This window comes from Epinephelus moara, chromosome 1 (assembly GCF_006386435.1).
Source record: "Epinephelus moara isolate mb chromosome 1, YSFRI_EMoa_1.0, whole genome shotgun sequence".
Classification (NCBI taxonomy): Eukaryota; Metazoa; Chordata; class Actinopteri; order Perciformes; family Serranidae; genus Epinephelus; species Epinephelus moara.
Window position 1 is genome coordinate 45,461,188 of NC_065506.1, and position 16,340 is coordinate 45,477,527.

Genomic DNA, 16,340 nt, shown 5'->3' on the forward strand with positions numbered 1-16,340 from the left:
GGTGACAAAGCTACCAATGGGTATGGACAAGTTTTATTATCATTTTATTATATTTTTTATTGTTTTTCATTGTATTTTTTTAAATTTTGTATTTATGATTATTGTGTATTTATTTATTTTTATTAATCTGTTTTTATTTAGCTGGCATATTCTTCAACTTCGTTATTTATTTATTTTTAACTTATTTATTTTCCTATTTATTGAAAGATCTAAAATTTCGTTCTTTATTCTGAGTTTTTATCCTGCCTCTGGTGTTTCCTTAATGCTGTGTCAACTATGATTTTTACAGCAGACATATATTGGTTGTAAATATCGGCTATCGGTATCTCTGCTTCATAATAATTGGTATCGGCATTGGCTCTGAAAAAAACATATCAGTCGATCCCTACACCAGACTGTGGCGTCATGATAACTTCTCATGAAAAGTGTTATCCACACTAAACAGCAGTTAGCAGAATATAAGTTAGGAATTTTAACAGACGTCTCTGTCATTTGAAAATGTGTTTAGTTGGAGAGCATAGACCCCATATTCCTGCTTGAACCACCACTATGAGCTCCATTTATTAGCTCACCAGATGTCATGTCTTACTATTGTTGTTTGAGTTGTTCATATTTTGGCGAAATGACCGTCTTAAATATTTTCTGGATGGTAGAAAAACTGATTATGATGCATGGCTGGTTTGAGAAGTTCCTAAGAACGCCTTGATACTTTGTCCACTGTACAACTCATTTATGTAGCACTTTTTAAAACTAAAGTTATAAAGTCTTTTAACAGGTAGAAGAAAAAGCAAAAGAGGTGGATAGAAGAGACAAAGAATCATCAAGATTACTGGAATCTGGCCTCAACCTTCGTTCTCTATCAGGAACAACCTTTTTCACAGCCATGTTTTATTGTATAAAAAATATAAGCCTTTCAATGAGCACATTTTATTTATTTTACCCGGCATTTGTGTTGGTGCTCAGTCTCACACAACCTTCGACACATTGGACCATAAAAGGTGTGAATGGATGGCGACAGCTCAGTGATGGGTGACTCATGGCCTCTCATTATTAGCTGAAGCCTGCGTGTGACCCTGTGAGTGTCACCATTATTAGCTGAAGCCTGCGTGTGACCCTGTGAGTGTCACCATACCTAATGACTGTGCACACACGTATTTACACACGCATATGCACGCAAACAGCTGATTTGTCACTTCATTTTACTCTGATTACTGAACCGGGTGAGTAATTATGAGGGCCAGGTGAGAGGAGGGGGGAGAGCTGCTGATTGGGCAGAATCGGGACAGGCCCGTCTGAGAGACACGCTGAAAAAGAAACGGAGACAGAGCGACGAATAGGCGAAGGAGGGGGTGCTGTGGTGTGGATGGTGGATGGAGAGGGAGGAAGATGAAGAGAAGGGGGGGGGGGTACACGGGCGTCCCCAGATTCATGGCTTTGACATCTGCGTCCTTCTCGACCCGCTGCTCACAGCCCGTTTGTCATGCCCCCCCCCCCCACCCTTCTCTTGCTCTCTCCGTCTCCCACATTGGTCGGCTGTGAAAGAGGGAAAGACGGTGAGGGAGGGGGCATGGGACAAAACAGATCCCTTTTCCCTGGACACTGTGCTGTGCCAGGCATGCGGGGACACATTTAAGGATGAAGGGGAGGTTAATGTAGTGGGGAGAATGAGGGAGCCGCTGTAACTCTCTTCTAATGTAGCTTAAACACACATACAGCAGCAGTGCTGCAGAGCCGGCCATGTGCGCACACACACAAAGTACGAAAATAAACTTAAATCTAATGTGACACAAAAAGTGTACAAGGATCAACATTCAATAAATTAAACCTACGGTCTGTACCTTCCTGTGGTTATAACATTAAGGTGCAGTCTGGCTGTACGGGAATGCAGGAATGTTTGCTTCACAGATTTGCACATAAATACTGCCTTGGGCATGTTTACTTCTCAACAAAAACAACAACATGCAGGAGCCTCCACTCAGAGTATTAACACAGGTAACCAACCTCACTTTAGTGCCTGGCACCATGCAGGCTCAATTAGCCATGGGGAGTAAACTGACTTTATGAAATTAATTAAATTATTAATCTCTTACCGACCCCAATCTATTTTTTGACAAAAGCTGCAACAACCAATGACATGACATTCTCACTCCCAACTTGTCAAATAAGCCCCAGTTACATCAAGCAGCACGGTTCACTTTGGTACACTTTTTTTTCCGTTTCCACTGTTAAAAGTTGTGGATGGTACCAATGAACCGTTCTGTGCCTTCCCTATGTTTGGTCCCCCCTCTGTTGGGGTACCTAGCACACAGATCTGGTACTAAAAGGTGGAGCTGTGAACACTGCAGTCTGATTGGTCAGTAGACGACGGTCACTCTGCTCAGGGCTGAGTTGTGTCTGGTTTTGAGGCTCATGTAACCACTGTTCATACTGTGGAGAGTTTTATTAGTAAACTGTAACTATAAAATGAAAGGATGTTTTGCTGCCTCTCACAGCAGCTGGAGTCTGAGAAAAAAGTGACTTAACTCACTCGGCCAACTGCCGGCAACTTTTAAGGTGGAATGTTTACTTGTAATGTTACTCAATGCATGAGGTGACCATGCAAATCCATCAGCACACCTGAAAATTCAATGTGACACCTCTGACCATCACTTTAGTTTTTATTGTTTCTCTTGGATGACATACACTTTTAGTAATGAGTGGATCTTCAACCATTTCAAAATATATATTAATTTCGAACAGATTATGTGAACTGTGTAATTTCTAATCCTCACTTGGAAGGAAAAAAAACGTTGTGGAGCATCGTTCCTGTGGGCTCTGGTAACACTAAACCCCTGAGCTTGTCTGAGAAGGACTAAATGCACAAACCCACCATTTTTAAATATCCCATGGAGAGAGACTCTCACTGCAGCCTGTTCTACTTTGTTCTGAAAATGTCGGCGTGCAGCCTCGTTCTGTGGACGATAAACAAGGTGCAGACTGATAAAGGAGGAAATACATTGAGTGCTGGACGGAGCAGTGAGTGACAACAACCCCGCCTACATTTAAGAGGACTGTTTGCGGTGGAAACACTAGGGTCTAGGTACCACGTCTGAAGGGTTACTTTGGTGCCAAAGATAATACCGAAAGTGTGGAATATGGATACTGGATACTGACGGTTGGTCAGTGGCCCCTCACATCAAAATATGATGGCTTGTCAATTTTTCTCTTTCCAAAATCATCCCTTCCCTTTCACAGGAAATGTACAGTTTCTGCTGATTTAAATGCATACACTGTTTTTCAAAATAAACTCAGCATGTAGGTAAAAAACTTCATTTTGAGGTTCACTTTCTAAGGTTTAGGCGCCAAAAGAATGTGGTTAATTTTAGATTAGGTTAGGTTTGCATTAAACATTATGCAGTAACATTACAGTCATATGCTGAACGTCCTCAAGTTGAAGATATTATTATAATCAAAAGCTAATTAATGCTACACCCCACAACTTCTTCAACAATAAGGGCGCGGGGCATCAGAGATCAGAGAGGAGCATCCTGCTCATCATGGTAAATAAAAAGAGATCAGAGAGATTGCCAGAGATCAACATTCTCTTTAGACGTGCAGCATGATATAAACAAAAAATAAGCCATAGTGGGGGAACTTATCATTTGTACTGGGAATACAAGGTGAGTGTAGTCTCATTTTGATCTCATGTTCCCCTATCAAAGCAGCTCCACTGGCTGACGTTTATGGTGCTGTCAGACATCTATCCTGGTTTTGAGTGGCAGTAGCTCCAGAGAGAGCAGCTCATTCTGGGAGCGTCAGGGTAAAAGGCTTGTGACAAACCATACGGTGTCCTCTGACCTGTCACTTTCTTCCTCACTCTGGTCACACCTTCGCCTGTCCAATCTCCCTCACGACCACATCTGTCCTTATAACTGGGGTCATTCTGGCTGTCAATCTATGTGTGTGTGTGTGTGTGTGTGACCTCTCCCTTGTGTCCCAAAGAGCCACTAAAGGCAGTGTGGTGGAACCATTCCTTAGTTGGGTCACATTTGGCTTAAGCCATTAAATCTGGTCAGTAGTGGAGTTGGGACGACCATACACACACAAAAAGGCAAATCCCTAAAGAAAATGGTCTCTGCATGTGTGTCAGATTATCATGTATATGGGCTCTTACTATTTCGACTCAATACTTTACAGCCTTGTCTGAAATATCCATTATAATATTTGATATTGATGTGTCCATCGCTCAGCTCTATGTCACGTTTTGTTTCCCTGATTGGTTGTAGATATATCCAATTGCGTCTAAGCTCAGTATCATACTGCACTTCACTGCACCACTATTCAATGAAACAGGAAACAGTCATTACTGAGTAATACAACACACACACACACAAAAGATTATTGTGAGCTATTAATGCGTTCATGTCAAATGGCAACCTACGGGGATGAAAAATGGAGCAAACATCGGTAAAAACTGCAGTTCCTCTAATGGCCACTAGAGGCTGGCTCCAGAAGCCAGTCAAACTTTACAGCAGAAATAAACATGTTTACAGCCTGGTACAAGAAAAGGTTTTTGGTGTCTATAGCTATTTCACCCTTCATGACAGTCGAAGGGGGGTGAATTTTTATGTAACTCACCCATTTATATTTCATGAAGACTTAAAGGAGCTATAGACGAATTCGGCGAGCGATTTGTGTACACCACCATCTTGCGGCGGTGCCATTGCTGCGGTGACATGTCAGTCATCAATTCATTATGCTGTCATTGTGAACTGACTCTCTACAATGACAGCATCATGAATAGCTGGATTGATGATGTTAGACAGTGGCCTCTGGTAACTGATGAAGGTATCTTAAATGAGTACCGATATTAATATAGACATTAATCATTTGTTTGAGCGATAAGCAGGAAAGATTAGAGTAATAGGGAGATAACAGACTGTATCATTAAACACTGTGTAACATAACGTTAGCATACGTTACGTGTACTGACGTTAGCAAGCTAGCAGCGTGACATTTAATCATTATGGACAGGCTACGTGACTAAAAACAACAACAACAACACGTGTTTGTGTTTTGTTTTAGGTATTCAAGGATATTTTATTGATCGCCTGGCCTCTGATGACCAGAAAAACGGCAATTACAGGTCTCTGATTGAGGGTCAAAATTACCTGAGCTCCGGATGGGTCGGGCAAATTTAACACCGCCTTTTAGGCCTTCATATTGAAGGCGATCAATATTGATCAGCAGTGTCCCGGTACATAGCATTAGCAGCCGGCTCCTCCTCAGCTGTATCCCGGCAGCAGCGTTAGCAGCAGAGAAGCCAGACTTGCTCAAACGGTCCGCTGGAAAACCAAAGATCAAGGAGGCGGTGACGCGGCCCTGCCACGGCAGCCGCCCGTGGGCAAACAAATCAGTCTCCAGCGTGTCGCTGTCCAGCAACCTCGAATCTGTAGGGGAGGGGGGGCAGACACGACTCGCGGCAGTATTTTGAATTTGAGTGCAGTAACCGTTTAATTTTAATTTTATTTTTAATTTTATATACTTTATTAATCCCCCTGAGGGGAAATTTTTTCATTCTTACATACAGCGCCTTTAAAGTTACACATATTTAAGGACAGAGCCGCCTGAGTGACAGGTTGACTGTGAGGCCTCCCTACAGTCTGTTAGTCACTGTCAGATCCACCCCAGCCTCTCATTAAAATATGGTCACTTCTGGCTCCAAAAAACCAAGATGGCGACGGTCAATATGCCAAACTCAAAGCTTCAGATTGGGAGTCCACAAACCAATGGGTGATGTCGCGGTGGCTACATCTATTATTTTATACAGTCTATGGTTCATGTTGATAATTTGATCTACATTATAATTTGCTGAGAAAATTTCTGGGGTTTAAAACTGACTGTTGGAAAGCTGACCTGGCAAAAAGTTGATCATACCAAAGATTTTTCAAGAGCTGTGCTGCAATTGGTTGAGCCAGCCTGCTGTTTGTTATGTAGTAGCGGATTTAAAAACTCACTTGAATGGAGTGCAGGAGATACATGAGGCGGCAGGTCTGATGGTGAATCTCTATCAGCTGATAATTAAACAGCAGCACGTAGTGGAGATGCTGTGGTAGACCTCAGTATAGTCTTTTCACAGCTTTTAAGTGTTGAGAGAGCCAATACAGCACCTTTTCCATTTGAAACATGTGGTCATTAGTCTGTACTGGTTACAGTGCTGTTATACATATCACGTGTAACAGCACTTGCCACACTGAGCCTTTGACTCAGGTCAGCACAAGTAGGATTTGGAGTGCACCCAAGGTAGTGTGACGTAGTTGTGCAAAGGAAAAAACCTTCATGCTCCTAAATGGTGAAAGGTGGATTTGGCTGTCTGTGTCACTATAGTAACGCCCCCTGACACTCCTCCCACTTCCCCATGCCACAGTTAATTTTCATGCAGGACACAGGGACAGCCTGGAAGGCGCTGCATCATCACTCTTAAAATGAAGCATTACTTTTAAACCACATTATGGAGAAATTAAATCACATTCTGTGCAGTTTTTATGTGGCATATGTCATGAGCCTGAGAGACAATCGCCAACTCTGATGTAACAATCCTTTGTGCTACCTAGATTTGGTGACGAGGAGAAGATGTGACCTACCTGAGCCACCGTCAGCCAGGTAGAGGTCTCTGGCGTACAGGACAGAGTCCAACATGGACTCAAACAGCAAGAAGTAACCCTGGAGAGAGAGGAAAACACATTATTCCCCAGGCAGCTTCTGGAGCAAGTTCACAGAGAAAAAGACAAAAGCAGCTGTTACAGTATTATCTGGTATTTTTGGCAGTGTACGGCAGGTAATAAATGCCTGTAAGAAGACGACTACAGAACTGCTGGACAACTCAATTAGGCTTTTTCTTAATTCAATATCACTATGGTGGAAATCTGAATGAGCCCCGACTGTAAATTGAGTGAAGTGCCCACGTGGTCTGCCACCCAACATCCAGAGGTTTGACCCTGGGTTGACTTCCTGTTCCACTCCAGCAGACGGCACATTAACCGTGGTATTATTCCATTAATGCTGAAATTGAGTTTTGTCCACATCTTGTTGGCTTCGACCTGAGTGGCAGGTACTGCTGACAAACGGCTTTTTCAACCTCCTACCCCTCCAACCGGCAGATCGACCGATCGAATAAGCACAAGCTGCAACGCTGGCCCCTTCACTATGGTATTTATGTGCACAATATTTGGACAGGTTCAAACATGGGAGGGCATCTCTCCGTCTGGGACAAGGAGGTGGAGAAAATCACTACATGTACATTTTGTAGTGTAACTGATGACCCATATCAGTCCTCTCACCGCCACGACAACACTGATTCACTGCTCCATCGGGAACAAAAACACCCATCAATGCTTTCAAATCTGTGTTTTAGCATCAAAACAAGAGCTCAAGGAAAAGAATGACAAAGGTACAACTCCTTCAATTTTCAGTCTGGATATTTGGTTCCCATCATTTTCCATCACAAAAATGAATTTGTCCTCATGTTCACTGTAAATTTATGAAGCCTTACATGCCTTGATATGGATTTCTGGTGCAGGTCTGATGAACTATCTGATACTGACATTCATTCTGGAGTCAATCACATTAGTGCTTAATCATCAGCTCACCCATGACCTGACAATGTTCATTAATCTGTATTTTGCAAAGCTTTACAGGTTCAGCATAGAGGAAAGAGGAGGTGCACGAGGGAGGAAGAGCTCAGAACTTTGAGTTTTATCGATTATAACGTACCTATCAAACGTCTTAGAACATGGCGACATTTCTTAAAATAGGCCCACAGGGGAACAAACACAACAGTCAGATCACACACACCACAAACCACATTATTTGGAGTGCAATAATAATATTCTTAGTAATCCCCTGTTGCACAGGAAAAACACATAATTAAGTACATGGAGTCAAAGTTGATCCAGGAAGTCAGTCTGTAAACTATACTGAATGTTTACATGGACAGTTTCTATCATTTTCGATTTCTCTTCCAATTAAGTTTGATTTACCTGTCGGCTTGATTACAACCTGCCAGATCTTGTGATTGCATGTGTTTGCAGCCCAGTTGGATTTACCTCTAGCGATGCCGCCATGTTTCACAACCTTAGCATTACTTCTGTTAGTACATTATTATGGAAATTACGGTAATATATCCAAATAACCCAAAGTCATAAGCAAAAGTAAAACACAAGACTGATATGTCTTTGCTTAACCTTTGAAACCCGAGCAAATGTGCTTGATTTCTTTTTGAAACATACGAAGAAGGCAATGCGCAATGAAAGAAGAAATGACCCAAAAAATAAGCAAGAAATTAGTAAAAAGAGAAAATTAAAAACATTTAGTAAAAAAGAAAAGAAAAGAAAGAAAGTTAAAAACAAACAAACAAGGTAATAACCTGGTAAAAATTTCTGCAACATAATTTCGAAATATAATAACTAATTATAGTTTTTTCCTTGCTTTATTCCCAGATTTTTAAAAAATAATTTACTAAATATTTTATCTTTTTGCAATTTGTGGGACATTTCTTACGAAGTTGCTTGATGCTTTTCCCCCCATCTTTCTGAAAGAAATCACACCAATTTGCTCAGGGTTCAAAGGTTTAAATATTTGCATAAGGTGTCTAAAAGCAGCATGAAAAATGATGTCGCTCCAGGTTTCAAAGGGTTAAAGGGATAGCTTTTGATTTTTTTTTTAAGTTGGATTGTATAAGGTACTTATCCATAGTAAGGGTATTAGTGATGTCAGCCCCAACTTTATAGAAGCAGGCAGGAGTGCCACCATGGAAGCTAAGCAGTGTAGTGTTGTAGCAAAATGTGTTTTAGCCACAAAAAAAAATCAGTATCAGTTAAAGTCTCTTACACAGACGCCGATGACATCAGCACGCTGGCTGACTCTGTCATCTGTGGACATTCCCATAGCAAAGTTGTAATAGAACTAGCGCTGGCTTCTAGCGGCAGTGATGTGATCGGATCCAAATCCATATACTTCCGTACTTCCTCAACCAACGGCTGATTAGCTTTGCCTTACACCCGCCTACACCGGAATTGCTGTTCCCAAAGATTTAATTGTATATGGTTGCATTTGATTCAGCTGTATTGCAGAGCTGCAACGTCCACAAGATTGGACAAATTAAGGATTTACAGCGACTCTGTCTAAAATTCCTTACGCAGGAGAAGAGAGATGTTTCCGCCTGTTTACCGACAGGACACACACGTGCCGTACCTATGGCAACGCCGTCACGTGGTCTGGATATCACCGCCCATTTCTATTACAAAACGAAAGACGAATGTCCCCAAACTCCCATTCCGAAGTAAGGGAGGCTGGTCACGCGAGACTATTAAAGTGTATGCTATATTTAGAATATTTTCACCACTTTACCTTGACTGACAGACGGCCCTTTTTGATGGTAAACTAAAGCTGCTATCTATCCTCTCTTCAAAGCCACCAGACTCCTTTAACAAAAACAATAATTTTACCTTGCAGAACACAGGAGTTGCTGGTCTACTGCTGCTTTCGATTGTTTAGTTTGTTTGTGTTATTGTGTGACTTTTTAAAGGGTTAGTTCGTATTCACAAACTGATCGAAGCAGCGGAAGACCTGCAAGTACTCACCTGTGAGAGGTAAAATTACTGTTTTTGTCAAATGTGGCTTTTGAAGAGAGCAAAGATGGACATAACTGCCTTAGTTCCTTGTCCACAGCAGTACAGTGCTTACCTTCTGTGGAAGTACTTCTGGCAGCTTCTCTAAACAGCGCCGACTGCCATGTACTGTACTACCTATGATAGGTACCTCAACCCCACTTCAAAAAAATCTATCCCTTTGAGACGAAATGATAGGTTTGTGCATGGTGGAATAATAAGACAGAATGCACTGTCAATAAACTATCCTCTGCTGGGGCATGACTCATTAAAGCACTGAAAAAATTCCATTTACAAGTTTTCAAACAACGTCTCACGCCAGGGCAGGCGATCAATATGATAACAAAGCACTTTACTTGTGCTAATATGGTGTATTTTAATTTCTGGCAAGTTTAATATTAGGGAAATGGCTTGCTAACACTCTGCTGGAGCGCAAGATGTGACACAGTTGAGCGTAGTGTGAACAAAGTGTAATAAATAAGAAAACAAAATGGTCACAGTTATGGTTAAGATTCCAATATCCCTACTTTCTTTCATTGGGGGGAAAGAGGGACAAGGAGAGGTGAGGGCTGGGAGAAAAGATAGAGAGTGAATGAAGGGAGGTATGTGTGGGGGGAGTTTGTATGATGAAGAGCAGGTAGAGGAGGAGGAGAGAGGAAGAGCGAGACAGAGTGATGTAGAGAGGATGCAGTAGCCAGCAGAATAGTAATTCACTGAGATAAGAGCCTTATTATTCAAATAAAGACAACCTTTTATTGGAGAAAGGAGAGAAGAGCAAGCAGCAGACAAACAGGAGAAACAGCCCTGATTTATAACCAACTCCAAAATCGTCACCATCTCTGTCATGGGCCTGAGCTGATAATGATGACAGCGATGAAGCTGATATAACCGACTCATCCTCCGCGAGGCGATAAAGGGAAACATTCTCTCTGTTTATCAGCGGTGGACTGGTCTCGAACCGAAGTCAGGCCCCCGAATCGTCTGCTGCTGACTGTCGTGGTCCAGTCGATGTCCTTAGCAGCTGAGCGGGTCGTTTTTAAAACCCTCACACAGAGAACACCAGCCTCGTAATTTAGATCCCAATTTCACGGGACACTGCTCCTCTTGAAGGGAAGAGGATATGAGAGAGAGATGCCCGTAAGCAGAGTCACACCTTACTTTTATCGTCAACAATGTTCTGGGATTACTGCCCCCCCACCGCCTTCCATGTTCTTTTAGCAGCATGTACCACGCCACCCTAATTTATATATCTGCAATGTTAATAACCAAAAAAACTGAAACATAGACCCACTTCTGTGCCATGTGATGTGAGGAACTAAAGGAACTACAGCAAAAGTATTAAAGTTTGTCTGATTAGATCAAGCCAGAATACTTCAGCCTCTACATTAAATATCTGCAGTAACAATCCATCAGTGAACTCGCTGTCACTCCTAAACAATGCAGGTAATCCTGCGCCATGTGTCATAACCACGATTTGAATTAAATCCTGATGATGTAGCAGTTTTGGGCTGTATCAGCGTAGATGATCAGTGCACAGACGGCTAGATATCTGCATGTTGTCTAAGTCACACTTACTGCATGTTATAACAAGGAAGGTGTTGCAAAGTTGGACTTATAATGACACAGAGGCCTCCTTCAGGCCAGTCAGCACTGATATTTTAATTAGGATAATGCAGCGCTCAAATGTAATATCCCTCACAGTTTAATCACACTCACACCAACAGTGTCTCAGCGTTTTAATTAAAAGTTCAAGTTTTAAAATAATTCCTACCAAGACTACATATTCAGCAAAATGCTGCAGGACAGTGCGAAGATGAGTTATAACTGTGCGTTTTCTGTCTGACCATGAAGTTTGTGATTTAAGTTCATTTAACTCAACATTTTGGACTTGTAGCACCTAGAGTTTTCATGTCGGACCTGAAGGTACAATCTTCAATCTAAAGAACAGTTTGATTTGGTTTACAGGCCTACAAGAGGGGTCAATGTTTTACAAGAAGAAAACTGGGCCTGTTAGCCCACAAACAATAGCCATTTCATTTAATGCTGCACTGAGTCCTACAAGAGTTCAGATAAGCAAAGTTCCCAAATTCGATGATGGAGCCATGTAGTCTGGTGATACCATCCTGATGACGTGAGCTCTCCATATCAGTCTGGACTCGGTAGAGCCCCAGACACTTTTAGAAATTAAAATCCTGTCAGGACAAATCAGAGGCTGCACTGTCGCTGATGACGTAAAATGCAGGCCGCAGCTTGCAAAACAATAATGGCAGCTCCTGAAGCAACAAGCGCTAACTCTGAAGTTAGCAAACATGTCAATAAGTGAACTTACCGCATAAATAGAGTCAATATCAACAATTAAACAAGAACAAGAGTATGCAATTGCTGAGTTCCTTTCGACTGGATTTGGCAAAGGCTTGATTTATCAACTGGCTCCATTGGTGATGAAGAAGATGTTAGCTAGTGTTTTGTTACGCTGATTGGAAGAGGGAGTTCGTCTGTCAAGGCAAGAACTCCCGCCCACTGAAAATGTCTGAGGTCCAGACTGATACAGACAGCGAAACAGAATGTTGAGCTTGCGTCATTAGGATGGTTCCACTAGGCTATAGCCCTTTTTAAACAGGAATTGTGCAAATTTGCAGGAAAGCCCAATCACTCTTCTTTCAGCATTGGTAGTATAAAAACAAAATCGAGGAGTGCAGCAAAATGCTGCCTACCTACTTTTGTTCATACAGAATGCGCCTTTTCGGGGCAATGGGGGGCGTGAGCAAGTAACAAAATGTGTAGCTCAGCATGTGACGTAAACAGTGACGTGAGAGGGAAGCCGCGGCTGGTCAGTCCTTCGGCGATTCTCTCGTAACTCGGCCCGTTCTTCACCGTTGCCGTCATCTGACGGTTAATGGCCTCTTCGTTTGCGAGGACAAGGAGGGCACGCAATTCCTTGTCTCCCCAGTTGCTCATCTTTACAGCGTCTGTCAGGTTTGTGTTTCCCTCTTGCTACTAGCTGCTCGCTAATTCCTGCTATCAGCTGTTTCCTGTTTATCCACCGCCAGTGGGTCGCACATGTGGCATCATCAACAGCTCCTTCCACAAGTCATCAACAGCCCCTCCTGTGGCGGAAGGGCGCCTTGTTCTTTTTAAACTGAAAGGATTCCGCCAATATGACTACCCTACGAGGTGGAAAATTGGGCACCTCGGATCAACTCGCCAATCCGGCTCTGTGTGTCTAAACGCTCGCAGCTTGCTGGCAAAATGGCCCAACAATTGCCGAAAATCTGGCAGTGTAAAAGGGACTAATACCTGTGAGGCATCGACTGAAATAAACCTATACTAAGTTGTATTGAAACTTCTCCAGTCAAAAAATACCTGCATTCAATTCTTTTTGTGCCCAGATCTTGAAAAAAAATGACTTAGACTTGACTAGTCTTTGTGTGCTGTAGTATGGACAGAGATATTTTGTAAAATGAAGGGGAAAATATCTGTTGTCAAAAACATCTGTATACATGTAGACGGGGCCAAATCCACCTTGTTTAAAAGGTATTTTCAGGTGAAAACTACACCAAGAAAAAAAAACAGACTTCAGCTACCGAACTTTCTCTGTTATCTCACTTTACTTTATCTTTATTCATTTGTGTTAATAAAAACAAGATTAAATCTCAACACCAGACTGATTCACTAACTTTTTGATGCACTTTCCTCCAGTCGATCTGTCTATCTATACGGGCTCAATTACACAGGCGGGCCGAGGTGTTCGTGTGAGGAAGCAGCTCAGCTTTACTGTCAGGCGGCCCGGCTGGTGCAGCCGATGCTCTGCAGTATAGTCACTGTGCATTTCCATAAAAGAGACTAATGAAAACCTAATGAGAATGGGCTGGAGCAGCTTATACACATTAACAAAATTAGCATATAAAACACATTCCCCTGAGTGGGCTACCACACACACCCACGTACACATCTACATATGCACCAACAGACACACACAAAAAGAAAAATCGCAAATACACTTTTACAGCTGTGTTACGTCCGTATAGAATTCTAGCTTTTTCAAAGAGTTGTCACTGTCCTAAACTTTGCAAAAACGCCTTTAAGTTCGAGTTTTCTTTAGAAACTGCAGAGATAACTTTTATAATTACTCCCGCAATGTTTTCCTGTCGTTAGACGCTGGAGGCAGAGTGTTAGAAAAAGACTTGGTGTGCTACAATTTACAGATTTTCATGTCCATCAGCCCATGGGAGACTGAGTGGCTGTCAATTATAGGTACCAAGAGGCGTTTTGGTACAAAATCTGCATCAGCAGTTTACACTTTCCTCCGCCCTCCAGTACCTCCTCTCTGCTACTGCATTCAACATACGTCTTCCTCAATTACTGCAGATCATCATCACTTCCAGTCCCAGGAGGGCCGAGGCAAAATAAAGGAGATGGTGTGCATGCGTGAATGTGTGTGTTTCTGGGATTACTTCCACGCTTCGCTGAACACTGAAGGCAGCACCTCTTCGTCAACAAGCCCCCTCTATTCTAGTCCACAATCAGGTGGCACCAAATTAGCATAAACATATCACACACATCCGAGTAATAGATTTCAGTGTGTTAACGCCGGGCGAGTGTACATCACGCAGGTCCCAATATCAACCTAATTTCCATTTAAAGGCATGCAAATGAGATAGAGGGGAGAGATACAGTAGTGTAACAGCAAAGTAATTTGCAGTACAGCTACAAGGTTATTAGAAGCAGTGGCTCCTCTGAAATCAACGACAAGAACATCGCGTGTGGATGGAGGATGGCCTGATCATTCCCATGGCCAGTACATTTCAATCAAGTATGGAAATTATTTTAAGACAAAAGATTTTAAGGTAAGCGGCACATTTTGTGAATGTGTTGCAGCAATTACCTTTGTCTTTTGTCCAATTTCATACTACCGATATTTACTGACTGATAATGAGGAAAAAAATAGGGAGTGCTGCACTAGATTAAGGCACTGTGTAGTTACTTATGCTCTTTAAGGACAGAGCAAAACAACGACTACCAACCAGTCCCACCAAACATACGCAAGACAAAACTAAGATAAAGTTAGTTGAAACAAGAAGAAAAAAATGCAAGATGCAAAAATTCAATATAAATAAATAAAAATAAAAAGAATAAAAGAGATAAAAAGACAACATCACACAAAGCAAGTCTATAAAGATGGGTTTTTAGAAGTGATTTAAAAGATTCTGCGAGCCTTATCTCCTCAGGCAGGTCATTTCGGAGCCGAGGGGCCCTGATGGCAAAGGCACCATCACCTTTAGATTTAAGCCTCGACTTTGGAACGGCCAGAAGGGCCCCACCTGAAGATCTAAGGCTGCAAACTGGCTCATATAGGGTCAGCTTTTCTGCTATGTAGCTTAGGGCCAGATCCAGACGTGCTTTGAAAGTGATCAGTAAAATCTTGAAATCGATTCTACAACAAACAGGGAGCCAGCGAAGAGAAGCCAGAATTTGATGTAATTTCACCTGTTAAAACCAGTAAGAAGTGTGTATACTGTGAAGTTACTCTTAAAGACCTGAGACTATTTTCTGTCCAGTCATGTCTAAATACTGATGAATGCCTCAATAAAAACAGCACAATACAACTGAAAGTATTATTAGGTTTTACAGGCTGTTGGTGGCTGTAATGAGAGGAGAAACTCCATCATGTCAGACACAGATGTTAAGACTGGATATTGAACTCCCCAACGCATGGATTTACTGTTTGGATTTTGGGAAAGGCACCTTAACATTTAATCTCATTTGGTTTTAAGGTCAAAGTCTGAGTCAGCAGCATAAAACTAAAACAATGTCTATTCTTGTGTGCCTCTTTGTAATAAAAAGTTATAGCTGTGAATTGACACGTACACTATAAAGTCCTAATATACTCGCATTCGGCTGTGTACTTGTCCAAGCATTCACAAGCTGCTGTTAAATTCATCATTTTGAGGGAACATGGAGGCCATTTCTCTCCACAAAAACAATGTCAACTGAGCAGTGCAGGATTATTGTTTTGGGTTTATGAGAATGTCTGCTTGAGGGATATTTCAGGTCGTCAGGTCCATATTCTGCATGTGCTGCAGCAGCGTCATTCAAACCAGAGAGTAGTTACAGTACTCCTTTGTTTTGACCAGATGAGTGACATGCAACATCGCATTTCAGATATATACAATAGATGTTATTGTGTTGAATTGTATTGTGGGTCTTTATATACCACCCTGCTCATGGTAAATGGCCATATGCCTATGCCTCACTGGGCGCGAAGGGTGTAAAAACGGAGTCTCATAAAAACAGAGGGGTGGTGTAACAAACAGATGTGTCTCTCTCTGACTCTGGATTTACAAATTTCTAAAACATAAGCCTGTGTGATCTGAGAGGAGGATGATTGGATTTAAGACAAGTTATATTTAAGACTTTTAAAGACTTTTTTAATGCCACTCAGAATGAAATTCAAGACAATTTTACAATAGCCAAAACTGAAGAAAAAATATGACATAAACCCACATCAGTTACTCAAAGTTAAAAAAATCGCTAAAAATAATTTTAAACTCGGAAAACATGGAAAACATATGTTCTCATTAAAGTGTGGATGTGGTGTGCATTTGCCTTGAAAAAATCGTGTTAATTTGTCTTTTGATTGAATGTGGTAAATGTATATGAGTGTGGTTGGTTCCTCTATTCTGATCTGTGTGA

General features: G+C 41.8%; 2 protein-coding genes across 2 annotated transcripts in view; one reads left to right on the plus strand and one right to left on the minus strand.

Moving 5' to 3' along the window:
* Positions 1-16,340, plus strand: part of txlng (taxilin gamma) — a 765,700-nt gene that overhangs the window by 309,392 nt on the left and 439,968 nt on the right. The gene's annotated exons all lie outside the window — the stretch shown is intronic.
* prmt3 (protein arginine methyltransferase 3) overlaps positions 1-16,340 on the minus strand; it is an 88,297-nt gene that overhangs the window by 40,582 nt on the left and 31,375 nt on the right. The window contains exon 11 of the mRNA XM_050052750.1: positions 6,624-6,702. Within this exon, the coding sequence (XP_049908707.1) occupies positions 6,624-6,702 (79 nt within the window). The remainder of the gene's footprint in view (positions 1-6,623; positions 6,703-16,340) is intronic.